The 19,958-nt window shown below is 43.5% G+C and overlaps 1 protein-coding gene across 1 annotated transcript in view; it reads left to right on the top strand.

The window, feature by feature from the left end:
• Nucleotides 1–19,958, top strand: part of LRP1 (LDL receptor related protein 1) — a 338,552-nt gene that overhangs the window by 301,254 nt on the left and 17,340 nt on the right. The window contains exons 64-76 of the mRNA XM_087710610.1: nucleotides 487–580; nucleotides 3,082–3,198; nucleotides 4,650–4,769; nucleotides 5,637–5,759; nucleotides 7,096–7,221; nucleotides 7,606–7,722; nucleotides 11,379–11,485; nucleotides 12,350–12,482; nucleotides 12,900–13,019; nucleotides 15,249–15,371; nucleotides 16,067–16,210; nucleotides 16,432–16,566; nucleotides 18,466–18,585. Of these exons, the coding sequence (XP_087566736.1) occupies nucleotides 487–580; nucleotides 3,082–3,198; nucleotides 4,650–4,769; nucleotides 5,637–5,759; nucleotides 7,096–7,221; nucleotides 7,606–7,722; nucleotides 11,379–11,485; nucleotides 12,350–12,482; nucleotides 12,900–13,019; nucleotides 15,249–15,371; nucleotides 16,067–16,210; nucleotides 16,432–16,566; nucleotides 18,466–18,585 (1,579 nt within the window). The remainder of the gene's footprint in view (nucleotides 1–486; nucleotides 581–3,081; nucleotides 3,199–4,649; nucleotides 4,770–5,636; nucleotides 5,760–7,095; nucleotides 7,222–7,605; nucleotides 7,723–11,378; nucleotides 11,486–12,349; nucleotides 12,483–12,899; nucleotides 13,020–15,248; nucleotides 15,372–16,066; nucleotides 16,211–16,431; nucleotides 16,567–18,465; nucleotides 18,586–19,958) is intronic.

The raw sequence follows: 19,958 nt of genomic DNA, 5'->3' as shown, positions 1-19,958 counted from the left end.
ATTTTCAGCAGCATCATTTCAGGAGGCTATATGAGATGCCGAAGAGGATTGTGGTTAGGATAGTTTTAGGCATCAAATTGCCCTTTTTTGCTGTTACATCTTAGGAAGACTTCCAAGCCAATAAAAGGGAAGGCTCCATCCAAATATGAGAGTCTGTTGGATCCATAGAACTTCCAACCAGCATATTCATTCCATTGATCTTCAGTTGGAGAAAATAATCCCTTTTCACTGACTTCCAAAAATAAAAACAAGGCATTTTTATTTGGTTTGGTTTTGTTTAATTCAGGAAGAGCCATGAATTATTGTATGGGATGATTAGAATTTGAGTTCCTATCACAGCTTCTAATAGGCATTTTTTTGGAGGCTGTTTCTAAGCTCTAACATAGCCGAAGTCACTGGCTGGAGTTTGTCTTGTGGTGATGGCTTATGTTCCTCTGACCATTACTCAGCCATTATTTCAGCATCATTACCTTTTCTCCCTGCCAGTTTGTGTGCAAGAATGACAAATGCATCCCTTTCTGGTGGAAATGTGACACCGAGGACGATTGTGGGGATCGTTCGGATGAGCCGGAGGATTGCCGTAAGTCTACTTTTGGGAGGAGACTTAGGCGGGAGAGACCCTTGTCGTAGATTTAGATAGATGATAATCCTGGCTGAAAACAGCGAGAGGGCCTAGGTAATAATTTTGAAGCATTGAAGTGAGTAAAATTTGTATCTGGCGTTTGGACTTGATAAGCAGTTTGGTTATTTTAGAACTGTAAGACTCCTTTGAATTAAGCTCTATTTCTGTTGACTTTCTGTTGACCGTATCTAAGACTTTGGTCACAGCGCAGAAACAATTTGTCTTTGCCTTCTTCCAGAATAAATAAATATGTATGTATGTATGTATGTATGTATGTACGTACGTATGTATGTATGCATGTATGTAAGAATGTATGTATATATGTGTATATATGTGTGTGTGTGTGTGTGTGTGTATGTATGTGTGTGTATGTATTTATTTATTTATTTATTTATTTAGTGTCACAACCCCTGGTATGCCCAAATATGGGAGGAAGCATACTGCTTCCATTCTCTGTCTATCGGCTCGTCACAAGAGACCATCACGACAGAAAGCCATTATTTTTACTGTTGTCTTTGTTATATATATAAATAAGTAAAAAACGTCTGTCCTACAGGCCTGATATTTTTTAGCAGTCCCCATCCAAATTTTAACAAGACCCAATCTGCATACTTTTAAAGATCAGTTGATACTCCTTTGGATCAGCATACTTAAGCAGCTCCAGGTTCAAATTAGCATCTCCTTCATTCAGAATTCCTATCCATTGTTCCATTTATGTAGCGCTAAAATAGATCCATCGAAAAGTATTATACAGGTAGTCCTCGAATTACAACAGTTCCATTACTGACCATTCAAAGTTATGATGGCACTGAAGTGTCTTATGACCATTTTTCACACTTACGACCATTGCAACATCCCTATGGTCACATGATCAAAATCCAGATGCTTGGCAACTATCTCATACTTACGACTTACTTACGGGGGTCATGTGATCCCCTTTTGCGACCTTCTGACAAGCAAAGCCAATGGGGTATCCAGAGTAACTTGACAACTGTGTGTTGCTAACTTAACAAATGCAACGATTCGCTTAGCAACTGTAGGAAGATCATAAAATGGGACAAACTCCCTTGACGAATGTTTAACTCGGCTGCATAAACGTTGGGCTCCATTGTGGTCGTAACTTGAGGACTACCTGTACTTCTTTGTGTTATCAGCCTCCTGGATGACAGCCCTGTGTTTTTGAATTTGAGGCATTGGCCAAAGATCATTTGTTTGACATCTGAAGGGTGTTTCATGATTTCATAAGCTCCTTGAAGCTGGTTCCCCAATGTAAAGCATGTCCAAGCCTAATGCTAAAATTGACATCATGGAATCTCTTATTGTGCTGTTTAACTCTTAAGGAATGGAATCCAGGGAGTACTAACCTAAAGGAAATACACCTCAGGGAGGACATAACTGATTCCTCTAGCCATATATTAAACTTGCCAGCAATCCTTCAAAGAAGAATTCTTGCTGTGCAATGATTAGCAGCTGGTTGTTGCTAAAAGTAACTTGGGTGTGTTTTGCACAGACCTTAATCCCTAGCGGGTAAAACCCCACAACTGAAAATTCTCCGAATTTGATTTGAGTTATTTGCTGACAAATTAGTTTCCTTGCAGTAATGGAGTAATCTGAGGTGGGGAAAACAAAGCTGCCCCCTGCCCTCCAGAGATAATTAAAATATAATTTTAATTTTAAAATTAAAAGCTATAGCTACCAGCGGTCAGCTATTTCAAAACATTTACAGAATGAGCAGCCAAATGCCTGGTAACAAAGGGTTGTCAGAGTCACTAGCTGGTTGGCTTAAAAGAAAGAAAGTAGACCCCAAACTGTTTTAAATCCTGAGAGATCGTTGACACTCTTGGCCCAGATGAGGGACGTTTGAGGCATCTTGGATCTCTTGGTGTATGTACTGATGAGATGTATGAGCACTCCCACTGAATAGCTTGTCTATTTACCTGCATAAAAATGGCTGTGGTACTTACTTCCTCTCCCCAAGGTTCAGAAGCTATGAATACTCTTCCAGATAAATGTTGGTCCCCACCACTCCAATATTTTTTTAAACCTTTGTGAGCTGCACAGTCCATAGACACAATTTTGTTTACCTAGTCCAGTGTAGTCTGATGGATGGTGATACTCCAGAGTCTTTAATCAAAGGTCTCCCCCTTAATCAGCTGCCTGGTCCAAACTTGGAGCCAGGGACCTTTTGTTCCTTAGGAGCTTCTCCCAAGGGACAACATCAGGGGTGAAATCCAGCAGGTGGAGAACCGGTAGCGTAAATTTTGAGAAGTTCAGAGAACCGGCAAATGCCACCTCTGGCTGGTCCCAGAGTAGGGTGGGAGTGGAGATTTTGCAGTATCCTTCCCCTGCCATGCCCACCAAGCCGCACCACACCCACCAAGCCACGCCCACAGAACCGGTAGTACAAAAATTTGAATTCCACCACTGGACCACATTCTCTTTCCGCTTATTCTTTCTAGCTGAATTCAAGTGTCGCCCAGGGCAATTCCAGTGCTCTACAGGAATCTGCACCAACCCAGCCTTCATTTGTGATGGGGACAACGACTGTCAGGACAACTCAGATGAAGCAAACTGTGGTACGTATCCACAGCCTTCCTCACATTATTTCACAGAAGATGTTTCAGTTCCCCCCCCCCCACACACACACACACAGGGGGGAGGGAAATTTCAAATCAGCCATGTTAATATGTAATCCCTTATTTTAAAAGGCAGAACTTCAAAACTATAAAAAAAAATGCGAGCCACCCCAAATTTATCACTTATTTACTCAGAAAAGAGTAAAAATGGGGGAGCACTTGGTGGTGGTGCTGGTGGTTTTAAAACAGCCATTTCTCAGAACCTAGTGTGAAGATCAGAAAAACATTGCCTCTGTCCCTATGAATCCTCGTGCTGTGCTAAAAGCCCTCCGAATGAAACATTTCCTTCTCATTCCTTTCTCTTCCCTTCCCCTTTCCTCTTCTGCTTTCCCCTTCCCCTTTTGATTTCCTTAAACTTTTATGCGATAGGAATGGCAAACCACGGAAAGCAAAATGATCCTAAGCAGAACTGCTCTTTCCTCCCTACTTCTCCATTTCCCTGAAATTTCAGAGTAAAGATAAGAAATCTAAGTGCACGGGAGTCTTTCAAGAATGACTGCCATGGAAATAAATCCTATGAGAATGCCTGACAAAAGTTGGGATTCAAGGTGTAACTGGTCAACCTTCTCTCTGTCAACTATCTCATTAGCACAGAGTTCCCCATCCTTTCTGGATTGGCGGCCTGCAGTGGGGGAGAGTGGGGGGGGGGAAAGAGGATGGTTTTGTGTGAGGGGCAGGCATATGCATGTATGAACACCCGTTGTGTGAGTGGGGCTGCGAGGGCCTGCAACGCTCGCAGTGACCCTTGTACAAATGGGCTGTGTGTGGAGTACCTGCACGAGTATGGCCACTAGCGTCCGCAATGATCACATCAGTGGGGCCATGAGCACCCACAATGGTTGCAGCAATACTCACGCCAGCGGGACTGTGTGTGTGGGCACATACACGCCCACCAGCCAGCTATTCACACTGCCCGGTGGCCAATAGGCAATATACGTAGTAATGGGCTGTGGCCCACAGGTTGGGGACCTCTGCATTAGCATATGCAGGAGAAAAAAAACCTCCTGGAACATAATTTTACCAATGGTGTAATTTTACTGAGAGGGTTTCCACAGACAGCTGCATAGGTAAAGTTCCCCTTGAGACCTCCCTCTGCCCATTGTTCGCCATCCAACGCTTTCTTTGTTTGGAAAACAGTCGATGCCCTTTGAAGAATTCCCATAACCTGACCTTGAAGTGAGAGAAATTTTCCCAGGGCCCAGCTGGCTCGCTTGATTCCTCAGCCTTTCCCCAACTCCCCCCACCCCCAAGGCTTCCACTCTCCACCCCCACCCCCCTTCCGTCTCTGTTGTCAAGCTGTGAGGAAAATTGCATGCTGGGTTAGAATCCAAATCAGCTTTTGACGCGCTCCCCCTTAGAGCTCGATTCATTTCTCTCTTTTTTCTTGACAGAGGTCCATGTCTGCCTGCCCAGCCAGTTCAAATGCACAAACACCAACCGTTGCATCCCAGGCATCTTCCGTTGCAACGGGCAGGACAACTGTGGTGACGGAGAAGATGAGAAGGATTGCCGTAAGTAAAGCGACCAGAGTCCTTTTTCCTGCCTTTTCTCTATGCCAGGCTTGTCAAAAGATCAGATGTGCTTGTGCGATTAGCATAATCTCAGTAAACATCCTGGGGAGTCTGTTTGTACATGAAAGGCAAATTACAGTACATTGCTAATTCTGCACCATGTTAGTAAAATCGCACACAGAAAAAAAATGGAATTTTGCAATCTGTCGTCATGATGCAAAGTAAATAAATCTGCAGGGGTTGAGGTTCGGGGTGAGTATCAAGCTTCGTTTTTGAGATGTGGAAGCCCCGGTCCTTAGAAAACTGAATTCCGTTCAGAAGAAGAAAGTGAACAGATGTGGAATTAAATTCCTCGCAGAGATGGTCCTTGGCTTACAACAGTTCATTTAGTGACCGTTCAAAGTTACACCGGCACTGAAAAAAGTGACACGACCGTATTTCCCAGTTACGACCTTTGTAGCATCCCCATGATCGTGTGATCAAAATTGAGATGCTCGGCATACTTATGACCTAAAGTCATGGATCCACTTTTGTGACCTTTGGACAAGCAAAGTCAATGTGGAAGCCAGATTCATTTAACAACCGAGTTACCAACTTAACAATTGCAGTGATCCACTTAACAACTGTGGCAAGAAAGGTTGTAATATGGGGCAAAACTCACTTAACAAATGCATCACAACATAAATTTTGGGCTCAGTTGTGATTGTAAGTCGAGGACTACCTGTATGGTTTTCTTCAGTGGAGGAGGAATGGCCAGCATATATAATGTTGTGGGTCAGTGTCTGATTGCATAGAGTGGGCATTTATTTGAAGGAACGCCCATTATAACTGGAGTTTATCTCCTGACTCCACTTTCTTTTTTTACAGCGGAGGTGACTTGTGCTCCAAACCAGTTCCAGTGTGCCATTACCAAACGCTGCATCCCACGAGTTTGGGTTTGTGACCGTGACAATGACTGCGTGGATGGATCCGATGAGCCTGCCAACTGCAGTAAGGCTCCTTGCATACTATGGGAGCTGGCTTTGAGAAGGAGAGAATTATGTCTTAGGTCCCCAAGAATGCCCAGTGACTGGCTTTGGTCTTCCTTTGTCCATTTGAGTCACTAACTTGAAACCTGAAAAGCTAACCGTTTAATGGCCTTAGTCTTTGTGGACTTATTGAAAACCAGTTTTCATTACTTGAATATTTCTGAAACAAGAAAACCTCTAATGACTAGCTAGCTTTCTGTGCCTTGGTGTCTATTATTATGACTCAGATGATCAAGGCAAGGCAGACCTCTAGAGCAGGGGTCTCCAACCTTGGCAACTTTAAGACTTGTGGACTTCAACTCCCAGAATTCCTCAGACAGCAAGGAATTCTGGGAGTTGAAGTCCACAAGTCTTAAAGTTGCCAAAGTTGGAGACCCCTGCTCTAGAGAATTCTTTATTTCTCTCAACAAATGTTCCAACCAATGGCCCTCAAACAACCGGGAAAGGCTCCACCCCCACGCTTCCCTGAAGGCAGCCATCCTCAGTCTCACAAACACAACCCCGTTAGTAGAAAGAGAGCCCACTGAATAGGACACACTCACAGGGCAAGGTCCAGGGTTCCAGGTCCAACCCACAAGGCAGAGTCCAGGCACAAGACGAGGGCAGTCTTCAGGACAAGAAGCAGCTCCAACGGCAGAGTGGAGCAAAGGCCAAACACAGGCCACAAGAGAAGGGCTAGATCCGAAACAAAATGCCAAAAGTAATCTTACAAGCGAGTCAAGGCAAAGAGCAACAGGCAGAGTAAAAGCCAGGGGGAGTGTAAGCCAAAGCAAACAATTGTTTCTGGCAAGACTAACTCCCCATGGCTTCTCCTTAAGTTACTCTCCCCTCCTGGTGTTCCTTGTGAGGACAGGTGGGGCGACCTTCTCCCAAGTAGCCTTGAAGCCCTTCTCTGGGTTTGCCTATGCTCCACTCTTCTTGCCCTTGGATGAATGGAGTAGTCAGCTGTTCCTCATCAGAGGAGATCAGTTGCCTAACAGCACAAGTGCCAGTCAGCAGCCAATCCTCTCCTGTGTCTGTACAGGCAGGCAGTTCTCCATCTGATCGACCACCTACTCCAATGCCTGAGGGGCCCAGGACAGCATCGCCCTCAGCCCCTGGCATCTCCAAACATCCCAAGGGAGGCGTGCCTTCCCTGTTGGGCGGTCCCAGTTCTAACTCCTCCTCCTCCTCCGAACCGGGCTGTGATGGAGGCCATGAGAGCTGTGTTATTGACACGTGCAATTTTCTAAAAGCAGTCTGCTTGTGCCTCATTTTGGAGGGCCCTTTCATTTCTTTCATCCTTTTGATTCCTGTAGCACAAATGAGATGTGGTCTGGATGAGTTCCGGTGCAAGGATTCTGGCCGATGTATTCCAGCGCGTTGGAAATGTGATGGCGAGGATGATTGTGGGGATGGTTCAGATGAGCCCAAGGAGGAATGTGGTAAGTTGGCTGTACCATGGCTGGCTGGCTCCATTTAGAAGGGATAGGGGCTGGTAGGCTGCATGCACTTCCTTGTTCCCAAGAATTTAGGTAGATACACCCTTTGGTGCCAGGCTGTGGGGTTCGGCTCTTTTGCTAACAGCAGCCAGTTTCTAATTTTAATCTGTTTCTGGACACTTTCCATGCTGCACATTGTGTGCTACAGTAAAGGATAAAGTTTTCCCAATGTTACAATGTGGTCCAAAACTGTTCCTTATACTATTAGAAAATTCTCCTTGGGAGCATGTGCAATTTGATTTTTACTGCAATTTTCTTCATCAATGCTGTTCATTTCTTGCGCCTTTTTTTTACCTCTCCACATTGCACATTCTTCATTTTTTTTAGATGAACGGACTTGTGAGCCCTACCAGTTCCGCTGCAGGAACAACCGCTGTGTTCCAGGCCGCTGGCAATGTGACTATGACAACGACTGTGGGGATAACTCGGATGAGGAAACCTGTAGTATGTGCTCACTTCAACCTTATGCTACTGTGTTTGCATGTGGGGAAGAAGGAGATGACTTTTCCTTACCTTTTCTTATCTACTCATGCCTAATTTTAGGAAGATTATAAAACAAGTTTTGCTTGTAGAAATATGGGTACTGAATAAAGCAGGCATCTTCCCATTAGATAAGCTCCCATTAGTGTAAGAAGTGATAAAGAATTGAGCTAGGAAAAAAAACACTGGTTGAGTTTCAAGTTTAAATAGCAATAATTTGAGAGGACAAATGTTGTGTGCTACTTGAGCCAGACCCAAAAGATGCCCAACTAGACAAATATTTCCCTTGCATTTCTTCTGTGCCAATTCTTGTGACTATCTCAGCTGGTGATATCTCCATGAAAATAATGTCTTTGCCATTATCATATCCCCAACTAGATAGGCCTGAGAAAAGGTAATAGAAAGACTTAATTGTGCATATCTTACCAGAATAAATTTCTAAATAAACTACCCTAAATAGCAATAGCACTTAGACTTATATACCGCTTTACAGTGCTTTTACAGTCCTCTCTCAGCGGTTTACAGAGTTAGCATCTTGCCCTCATTAATCTGGGCCCTCATTTTACCGACCTCGGAAGGATGGAAGGCTGAGTCACTCTTGAGCCACTGAGATTTGAACTGCCAAATTGCGGGCAGCCAACAGTCAGCAGAAGTAGCCCTGCAGTACTGCACTCTAACCACTGCGCCACCACGGCTCAGTCCCAAAGGTGCTTTTTCAAGAGGTAACTGGACTTTCTGGTTTTTCTTTGAAGCTGTTCGCTTCTCATCCAAGAAGCTTATTATTAGAGCTGAAGAAGCTTCTTGGATAAGAAGCGAAACGACTTAAAAAAGCACCTTTGGGACAACCATGACCTGGATGACTGAGAATCTCCATAGATATTACTCTAAATAGTCTTTCTATCTGCATTGTTTTAATCTTCTGGTACCAAACATTTGGGTGCTTTTCATGTATACACTTCCCCTTCCCAAAATAACTAAGAGGAATCTTGGTCAGATAAATACTTGGGTTTTTTTAACAGTTGTATGCAATATTCTTGGGTGAATTGTACAGGACGCCAATGCGTTGAATGCTCTGGATACTGATGAGGCTGATGAGGCTATTGAGATGTTCAAAAAAGATGATCAGCCTTTGGTATCTCAAGATGGAAGGGAAATCCATAGACAAATTTTGCTTTGACTGAATGGTAACCATTCTGCTGTCGCTGTTTGATATCAGTTGACCGGGATAAAAACGTCCAACAAGATACTAAAAAAAAGGCAATAGCAATAGCAGTTAGACATATATACTACTTCATAGGGCTTTCAGCCCTCTCTAAGCGGTTTACAGAGTCAGCATATTGCCCCCAACAATCCGGGTCCTCATTTTACCCACCTCGGAAGGATGGAAGGCTGAGTCAACCTTGAGCCAGTGAGATTTGAACAGCCGAACTGCCGAATTGCAGTCAGCTGAAGTAGCCTGCAGTGCTGCACTCTAACCAGTGCGCCACCTCGGCTCTCTGTCACAAAGTAATGCTTTCATAGGACCTTTGGATGTTGTAATGAAGCCAGGCCTCCAGCAACAATGTTAAATCTTTTAAAATAGCTCATAAAATACATCACCTCTCTCTCTCTCTCTCTCTCTTCCCCCCCCCCAAAAACTCCTGTAGATGATAGAACATGACTTTGCTTCTTCTTTTGGTTTGTTCCTTACCACATAGTGTGTAATTTGAGTTTGTGCCATTTCACTTCATCTTATGTTTTTCTCCATTTTCATACTGTCGTATCGGGGCTTGCAGAGGTAGGTTTCTGTCAAAAATGTTTCCCTTCCCCTTTAAAACTTTTAATTGTGTTGAAAGGACTGGGGGAAAGATTATTTGGAGGTTTCATCTATATTCCCATGCATTGCCTCTCTATTCCTTTTGCAGGAATTTAATGGAGGTTTGTCTATGTGATGCTTGCTGGAGATCTATTTCTTTTTCAAGTTGATTCTCCTACCTACACAAACCAGGCAGAACTGTCTTACTGCTTAATAACTCTATTATCCCTTCCTTTATTGTATGAAGTGTTTTGAGAAAGAGCCCAAGATTGAAGCAGCCAATTGTCACACAGAAAACATTGGACAATCAGTGGTTACCATATAGGGACAATCAGTGATTACCATTGGTTCAGTCCTAGCACCCCCATTTGGAAAGACTTTAGGAAATTGCATTATAGACTTGTTTTCTGAAACTCTGAAGATTCACTTTCTATCCATAAAGATGATCCTACTCAGGGGTGGGCTTCAAAAATTTCAGCAATGGGTTCTCTGCCCGATACTGGGTGGGCATGGCCCTGGTGGGCATGGCCTAGTCAGCCTCCTGCACCACAGCGGTGTGTGTGTGTGTGTTCTCCTTCCCCAGGCTCTGAAATCTTTCCCGAAACCTCTGAGAGGGCGAAAACTGTCTTCTCTGGATTCTGGAGGCTGGAAATGGGCCCGTTTCTGGCCTCCGGAGCACCTCCAGAGCCCGGGGCAGGCAGTTTTCCAGAACTTCCAGGAGGCCCGTTTTTCCCCCTCCCCAAGTCTTGCATCCAAAACGGGCTGCATGGAGACTCCTGAAAGGGTAGGGGCAGGGTGGTGAGGGCGGGGCCAGCCAGGGGTGGGATTTGGAGGTTCTCCGAACCAGCCATAACATTAGCTACAGGTTCTCAGCAGCCCACCCCTGATACTACTGTAGAAATTGCCTCTCTCAAATGCAATTTCCTATGTTGCAAGCAATTATAGCAATGGCAGTGAAAACAACAAAATACCCCAATAAGATAATAACTAAGTTGAAAGTGGAAAATGGTATCTGCTTGGTTCTGTAAATCTATGGGATTCTTTGCACATTAACTTTTTTATGAGGCAGGGAGACAAGGAAACACTCAAGAAACTTTCAATCATGGTGTTGAATCTCCCACTGAGGATCTCTAAATTAGGAGTGGACAGAAGGTAGATTGCAATCTTCTGCTAGAACTCTGGTTGATTTGCAGTAATTTCATAAGTGTCTCTTGCTCTCATTTGTATAACAAGTAGCAGAACAATCTCACTTTCTCACATGCATTGAAAACAAAAGTAGGATAAAGGCAGATGTGGATATTATATGAAAGGGTGTGACTTCAGTCGTATTTGAAACTAGCTCTTCAACTGAGTATGTCCATGCTTTTCCTTGAATTTTAAGTGCATTCCCTATCTTGCATAAGGTTCTCTTTTATGGATCTCTATTTAAAAACAAAGCATATTCCCCAGTCCTGAAGTTTACTCTCCTAATTGTTACCAGGAGCAGAGACAAAGAAACTTGAAACTGTTCCTGTTTTCTGTACTTTATTAAATTTGTTTGTTGTCCATCTCGCCGCAAGGTGACTATTGTGGATAATGTGGTTGATAAACTCAGAAATCTTGCTACCTCTTTACTCCCACCCCAACTTTTCTTTTGGCTTCTCCTCTTCTGTTTCTAGTCAAACTGAAACTAAGAAGGTTCTGTGTTACAATAATGAGGCTACTTATGCCTATCAATACCATAAGCAATGATATTGATGTGTGTGGATTGTAGAGTAGATACAACTCTGTACAGGTGTGTCAAAGCCTTCCAGCTCATGTCCCTCTCTGCTTTCTTTGCTTACAGAGCCCAGGCCTTGCTCCGAAAGTGAGTTCTCTTGTGCCAATGGCCGTTGCATCGCAGGCCGTTGGAAGTGTGATGGGGACCATGACTGTGCTGATGGCTCTGATGAGGTAAGGCCCAAGGGTGGAAAGTGGGTAGAAAGAAGCTATGATTAAAATGCAGCAGCTTTCACAACCAGCTCCTGGTCTTTGGCTTGAATTCTTACAGAAGCCCTCGTCACCTTGAAACTATCCAAAAGTGTTTTGAGTATAACTTCTATAGCAGGGGTGTCAAACTGGTGGCATGAAGGCTGGATGCGTCACGCTCAGGCCACATCCACCCCAGCTCCACAAATGGGAAAAACGTCGCGAAGCATCACATGACGGCAACGCGACACAGCGAGTTTGACACCCGTGTTCCATAGTCTTTGTAGAGATGGATCAAATGTTTAGGAAAATTGTAGCTTTCATATATGATTAGCATGTAATGGGAGGGTGGAGTGGGTGAAATGGTCTTGTTAGAAGTAAACAGAATTTTACTTGAGGGCTGGGATCAGCATAGCCTGAGTTTAAAAGATTTTTTTATAGATGAAAAAACATGGGTTGGTTTGGTGTGCATATTAGGAAAAACAACTGGAAGTGTAAAAATGAGTTACTGAATAACAGTATACGTAACTGTTGGAAAAAAACAATAAGGAAGCTTTGATGGAAGTAGCGTTTTTAGAAATTAAATAAATCATTTTATTCTAAGAAGGGGAAAATCATATTTTGATTTTATATGACATCCACTTAATTTTGCATTTTTTGTTCCCTTCCTGTGTAATCTCATATAGTAATATTGTATTCTGAAAGTCCTATTGCAATTATTATGATATTAAGACTCAACAACCTGGGCTGTTTAGCAAAGCATTATTGATTCAGACAGAGCAATAACTTACTCAATACTAGATCTCTGCTCTCTGACCTGAAAGGCCTCCAAACCTTGTTCCTCCACAGAAAGAATGCAAGCCACGCTGTGAACAAGACCAGTTCCACTGCAAGAGTGGCCACTGCATCCCACTGCGATGGCGTTGTGATGCCGATGCCGATTGCATGGATGGCAGTGATGAGGAAGACTGTGGCACAAGAGGTAATGGCAACCATAATTTCCTTCCTTGGAAGAGTGGACTCCAAAACTAGGGGTCAAATCCCAATACCCAGATCTGTTTTATCTCTATGGGGTGGGTGCGGGTGAGGGACTCTCTAAACAGCTCTTGACCAAAAGATGATGACTAGGGAATTCTGGGAGTTGAAGTTCATACATCTTGAACATACTGAGATTGAGAAACACTGGTCTAAGTGGAGAGCAGGCCATGTACCTACAATGATCTCTGTTAGGATACTGAGGCCTATGCAGCCATGCAAGGATGCCACACATAATATTATCCTGGATCTGGTGGTATGTGTGGATTCCTGGTTGTGGAACTTATCATTGCTTTTTTATATACTTTGATACTACTCACAACTTAGGTGGGATAACTTACATGCTTTTGTGGCTTCTTTGTAGTACGGACTTGCCCTCTTGATGAGTTCCAGTGTAACAACACTCTGTGCAAGCCACTGGCCTGGAAATGTGATGGTGAGGATGACTGTGGTGACAATTCTGATGAAAATCCCGAAGAATGCTGTGAGTATCCTCGCTCCTGTGATTAACCCCTGCTTCTCTTGTTCATCCTTTGCTCTTTCCATCTGATTGGCTAGGAGTTCACAGGGAACTAGGGACACCCAGAACCTAGGCTTTGACAATTATTCAAGCCAAAATCAATGCCTCCTTCTCTCAGGTTCTCAGCACGTTTCCAGTTGGGAACATGCTACTCGAGGGAGTTGAGGTTCCCAGGAATTCCAGAGTGGCAGGGAAAAAAAGCAATGTATTTTGTGCTGCATTCTGGGAGGAAGCTGACAGCTGACTCTACACTGTATCCAGTATAAGGAATGCTTACAGGATCGTTACTCTGAAAAGGAACCAATTCTGAGGAATTGGCTAGATTCATACAGGATGAAATTGGCGGAATTTCACTAAGGCCTCCTGAAAGAGTTTTAAGATGCAGAATCTGAAAAGTTGTTGGTACACTAAGACAGTGTTTCCCAACCTTGGCAACTTGAAGATGTCTGGACTTCAACTCCCAGAATTCCCCAGCCAGCGATGCTGGCTGGGGAATTCTGGGAGTTGAAGTCCAGACATCTTCAGATTGCCAAGGTTGGGAAACACTGCACTAAGAAACAAGACAATACAAAATGTTGCAGTTGTTAGAAGTTACACTTATGAGTTGTTTGTTCTCTATGGACATGCAAATATTTAAAAATCCTGTTGGTTAAACTGCCAACATTATTAGGTAAGATTTTGGGTTACCATTTTTTCCTACAGGTTAGAAAAATGAAAAATGTTTCATAAAAGTTTATATTTACAAGTGTCAAAATACACAAGAATATATTTCTTGTAACTTGTTTCCAATAAAGATGGCCCAATGATTTTTCAAAACGAAAATGTAAATTGTCCTAACTCTATTTATTTTAAACATCAGTTCTACCAATGCTCAAGCCCCCCCATGGTACAAAGTCCAATTAATTTCTTGTGGCAATTTTTTACACCCTTTGTGTTCACATTCCCAATTATTCACAAAAGTCACAGGTTGATCCGAAGTTACCTGCTCTTAAAAACTATTCTTTGGGGGACATGTGTTATTGGAAGGAGGGGCTGAGAAGGAAGAGAGAAGAGAGAATTTTATAAACCACCTTGAATTCCAGAGTTAGAAAGGGCCTCCGGGGAGGCTTGGGAAAGCTGCTGACTACAGCACATTCAAGAGAGAGCTGGGTAGATCCATATAGGAAGGCAGATACCTCTTTAGTTGTCAGGTGAAACAGTATCATATCTTGCACAGTTTACCATTCAGGTAAGGCAGCTGAGCTGAGAGGGTGACCATAGGCTTCCAGAAGTCACAGGTGTAAACAGTGGGTTTCTGGTACATCCAGAAACCAGTGCTATACATTGTATTGTATTGTATTGTATTGTATACTTTATTTGTATGCCACCCTTTTCCCTGAGGGGACTCAGGGCGGCTCACAATTCGGGGGGAGGGAAGGACAAAACACGTTACATACATGAAAACAATACATCGTTAAAAAGCACAACAGTCATACTATTCGGGTAGGGTTGAAGTCTTCAGCCCCAGGCCTGTCGGGACAGCCAGGTTTTAAGGGCTACGCGGAAGGTCTGGAGGGTGGTGAGGGTACGAATCTCCACGGGCAGATCGTTCCAGAGGGTCGGAGCAGCCACCGAGAAGGCTCTCCTCCGGGTAGTTGCCAGTCGACATTGACCGGCTGATGGAATTCGGAGGAGGCCTAATCTATGGGATCTTATTGGCCTAGTGGAGGTAATTGGCAGTAGGCGGGCTCTCAAGTACCCAGATCCAATACCATGAAGGGCTTTGTAGGTGACAAGTAGCACCTTGAAGCGCACCCGGAGATCAACAGGCAGCCAGTGCAGCTCGCGGTGGATAGGTGTTACGTGGGTGAAACGAGGTGCACCCACGATCGCTCGCGCGGCTGCATTCTGGACCAGCTGAAGTCGCCGAATACTCTTCAAGGGCAGCCCCATGTAGAGCACATTGCAGTACTCCAGCCTAGAGGTCCCCCTCATTCTCTCAACCTGAGGGTGAGGGACTGGGGTGGGGGAGTAGATGGGGTCCAGAATCCTGCAGAGCACTGCCAATTTGTATTCCCACAGTGGAATGGAGGTGTGGGAAGTGGTAGCGGGACAACCAACCACCTATATTTTATGACTCCCAAAAATACCGTGACCAAATCATTCCAGATCACCTTTTTCACTCTTTCTCTTTGCTTCTGTTTTCTGCTGCAGTGAAATTCCAGTGTCCTCCCAACAGACCCTTCCGTTGCAAGAACGACCGTGTGTGTCTGTGGATTGGCCGCCAGTGTGATGGGATTGACAACTGTGGTGATGGCACCGATGAGCAGTTCTGTGGTGAGTGGTTTCTGCTGTCTCCTCTAAGATTTGCAGAAACTGATATGTGTAACTGACAGGCAGAAGCCAACAACCATAAAGTTAATGACCACCACACACACAAAAAAATGATAGTAAAATCAAGTCAGTGACATGGGTTGCCCATTTTAAAACCATCACAACTTACAACCATAATGAGCAGGTCCCATTATAGTCAAAAGTCTACATGTGGTTTGCCATTATCCCGTTCTGGAATATTACCAGCTACAGCCCTGGCAATGGCAATGGCTTGCCATTATTACCTCATACTGAGATATTACCAGCTATAGCCCGAGTCCTTCCAGATGGTCTATCATCCAAGGCTGATCTGCTTAGCTTTTGTGCAATCAATCAAATTTGGGTAGGTTCCTAAAGAATGGTCTTTGTTTTAAAGAGTTCCCCCTGTGTTTCTGCACGATTCCGAAGCTTCCTGAGGGGGGAAAAAGAGACAAGATTGGACCATTGATTTGTGTGGAGATATAACAGACAGTATTCATGGTGGATGAATTTACTTGCCTTGCCACCCAAGGTGATAGAAAAATCCAGTCACCTCTGTGGAGACGCAGACTTCGGTTCATGATTCTTCAGAAAGGAAGACAAGAGAGTGAAAGAGATTGAATTGGGGGCCTCGTGAGGCATTCCTTTGGCTTCTCACTGCCATCGTTTTAACTTCACAGATTCACCAACCACCAGGCCTAGGAGCTGCAGCCACGAGAAGAATGAGTTCCTGTGCACCAATGGGAAATGTATCAGTGCTGAGCATCGCTGCAACTTTTTTGATGACTGTGGAGATGGGTCCGATGAAGACAATTGCTTGCAGGGTGAGGGGACAGACCACCGAATGTGGATAATCTTGGATAGCAGAGGAGATGTTCCTTTTTTCTTTTTTGCTTCAGGTGTGGGGGAGGGAGGGATGGCTTGGGTCACAGAAGGAGAATTGTCAGTGTGGTATGATGAAACTCCAAATGGTTTGACCAGTCACATGCTCTCTTGTTGGTGCTGCTTGATGTAAAATTGGTTTATTCCCATTTTGTGCTTGCAGATCCCAAGACGTATGGCTGTCATACCAATGTAACCATGTGTGGCGATGAAGCCAAATGTATCCAGAGCTCCTCATCTGTTTACTGCACCTGCCGCAGTGGCTTTCAGAAAGTGCCAGGCAAGAATTTCTGCCAAGGTAGGAGGCCAATTGTGTCCATTGGATAGTTATTTTTAAAAAGGTATTTTTACGAATCTCCCTTCTCCTGTTTTTTTTTAAGTCTCCAACAAAGCTTGGTCCATTTCAAACAAAAATATAGGAAACCAGCCTTGGGTTATAGTCATTTGTTAAAAACAAAATCTAAAATGTGTTGGTTGTCCAGCTGAAACAATCTCAATGTTTTGATAAATCTATGTCACCCTCTATCAACATGAAAGGAGACCTTTTGTAATCCATGAGGGAAAGGAACCACTTGAGTGCTACCTGTTCTGGGTTTTTAAAATCAATCAAGTTTGGAATCAATGAAGAAAGGTCTTCATTTCAAGGATGAAGTAGAAGTAGAAGAAGATTTGAAGTCACTTAGGAAGGAGAAACAACTTCCTTCTCAAAGTCTTCAAACTGGTGCTGGTGGTCCTTTTGCGCAGTTAATTCTGATTTCAGGTTGCTTGTTTGTCCATGCTGTGCATGTGTGTGTGTGTGAGAGAGAGAGGGAGGGAGAGAGAGAGGGAGAGAGAGGGAAGATCCCACCACTGGACCTGGGGTGTCAAACTGGCGGCCCAAGGGCCGGATGCATCATGCCCAGGCCACACCCACCCCATCTCCATGAAGGGGGAAAACGTTGTAAAATGTCACCTGACCGCAACGTGACGCCCTGAGTTTGACACCCGTGCACTAGACTGATAAGCATCCTCATCAACCAAGTTGATGGTACTCAGTGCTTGCCAGATGTGCTGCAACTTTAATTTGAGCTTTGCGCTAAAACTACATTATTCATCCCCCTCTCCCCTTCCTGACAAATGACAGGAACTGCAGGGAAATCAATTTTTTTGCAATCTACTCCTTTGAGCTAAATTAACACCTGATTGGCAGTGAGATGGAGCACAGGGGAGGAACAAAGACATTTGGGGATTCTAAATTTCTCCAGCTTCTGCTTTTTTTAGCAATAATGGGTGATAAATCAAAACAGGGTAACTATAGAAAGTCTTGTCTTTTTAACTGGCACACTTCCTTTTTTGTTTGGTGGTGCTTGTACAGAATGGTATTGGATGCTTGCATCTTGTTTGCAAGCACACAGTCCATCTATAAATAAGGGGAGAGAAAGAAGACGTAAGAAGGAAAGAGTATTTTTCTAGGAACAATCCAAGGCTAGAAGCTAGCCAGCTATACATTCCTAGTCATTCTTAAAGTGAGATTTTCATTCTGACATTATGATTATTATGTGTGCATGAATGTACATTTATATTATGCATGCATGAATGTATATTTTGGGAGAGGGATTTTACTAGTTCCTTGGCAGAAAATATGCCAGAATGGCTCTTGACTTCATGATTTCAGTGAGTTTTGTACCCAGATCCCAAATCTCTTTCATGAGTATTTTACACTCATCTTCCCAAGTTTTCATTGTGCACACAAAGCCCAAGTTTGTGCCCTTTGATTTTTATACACACACATACAGTAGGTAGCCATCACATTCACATTTGGAATAAGCAGCATTATTTATAGGAACATCCCTCCAGTCTAATAAGTTATATGATGGCATTAGATTCACATCATCCATTACTGTTAAAATAATAAAAATAAAAAGTAGCAAGGGGAACCCCGAAGGAATTATTACTTTCTACCCATGAACTCTCTGTTCATTGGTCTGTATGAGCTATAAATAATTTTGATCGAATCAAGTCCTAATGTACCCTGCAGAGTACCCACTTTTAGAATATGGAATAACGGTGCTGGAAGGGACATTGGGGGGGGGGTGTCTTCTATTTATTGTTTTGTTACTCCTGAGTCTTAAGGCAGAAAAAAAAGTGTGATTTACTCCACCCCCTCAGTCATTTGCATCCACTGATTTTGCTTTCACATCTTCCTTGTTCTATGCAGACATCAACGAATGCCTGAACTTCAGGGTTTGCAGTCATCTCTGCAACAACACCAAGGGCTCCTATATGTGCACTTGTGCCAAGAACTTCCAGAAGACCCATAATATGTGCAAGGCTGAAGGTACCAGAAACAGTGTTAGGCTGGGAGCTTTATTTAATAGGCAGCGCAGCGTCCCTGGGTGTATCAGGGAGATCAGCTGATGGTGGGGCTTAATGAGATTTGAACAGATCGGTATAGGATTACTTCATTCGCCTATCCATTTCTGCATGTTTTTCTAAACGTTAAAAACAAACAAACCCAGAAATATTTGTCAGGATTGACATAGTGAAACTGATTGTGCTTTTTAAAAAGGAAGATGTCAAATGATCTTTTCCAGTTTAATGTAACCTTTTAAAAGACAACATCCTTAGAGAAGTGCAAGATTCTTTTCACAGAGGCTTCTGCCATTTTTAGTGGTTCCTGAAATCACTGCAAAGCTCAGTTGTGTCATGCAGTAGAAAACACCCTAAGTAGAAGCCTTTTGTGTGGAAAGAGCATGGTGCTGCTGTAATCACTGTGGCTCTTGTAAAAATTAGAGTAGGATCAAAGAGAAAATCCTTGGCCAGAACATTTCAAAACCTTTCTTCTCAGCTTGATACTCTTCCCTCTGAGGTATGTTGGTCCTGGTATTCTAGAAGTTGCTTCCCTGAATTTCTTTCTGGAAGAACATAAGCTAGCTGGACTTGGTTTCCATTAACGTTTGTCTTACGGGGAACAAAACAGACAGATTTGCTTCTTGCAGGATCAATGGCAGAATACTATTTAATCCTCATTTTCAATTGGCATGTATGATAATGCATTGAGTGCCATGACACATACTTTGGAGCATTACCATTCAAGAGCAGAGAATTCTGGCCTTCGCAGCCAAATTCTCTTTAGCTGCTTCTAAGAGGGAAGAAAAAAACAAATTACAGTCTGCCTTATACCTGATCAGAGCAAAATGAGAGATAAAGCTGAAGAAGAGCTGAGGATGAAACTAAAGTGAGGTGACTATGACATGAAAACACTTGGCTGATTACAGAACTCCATTTTCTCATTATGGGGCCTAGTGAGTCAGATTTTCTACCAGCCCCTTGGCAGTCCTGAAGAAACTGTACATTTGCTCTCTGTGAGGGAACAAAGAGCCTATGTAACTCCCTGCTGTGCTTTGGGGGCCTAGAATTGCCAAGGAATTTCATCTTCTTTTTCATATCGGATGCATTATAAGGCACATATGTAGTTTCACACTTTTGCTGTAGATCAGCGTCGAAGAGATACAAATGAGCAAATATTTATGGAAAGGCTATAAAAATATGCTTTCTTCGATGGCAAGGAGAACTACATGCCTGCGAGCATTTAGACTGCTTCCCTTAGGTGTACAAACATATATAATTACGCCTCAGGTTAAAGTTCATCCTGGGAATGAGGAGTGCTCGTGTTTGTTCTCTTTTTCCTGAAAATGGTGCCTTCCCCTC

The sequence above is a fragment of the Thamnophis sirtalis genome, unplaced genomic scaffold, assembly GCF_051295495.1.
Source record: "Thamnophis sirtalis isolate CommonGarterSnake01/CBP01778 unplaced genomic scaffold, rThaSir2_p1.2 scaffold_3, whole genome shotgun sequence".
NCBI lineage: Eukaryota > Metazoa > Chordata > Lepidosauria > Squamata > Natricidae > Thamnophis > Thamnophis sirtalis.
The sequence above is the reverse complement of the archived record's forward strand: the minus strand, read 5'-3'. Positions and strand labels throughout refer to the sequence as shown.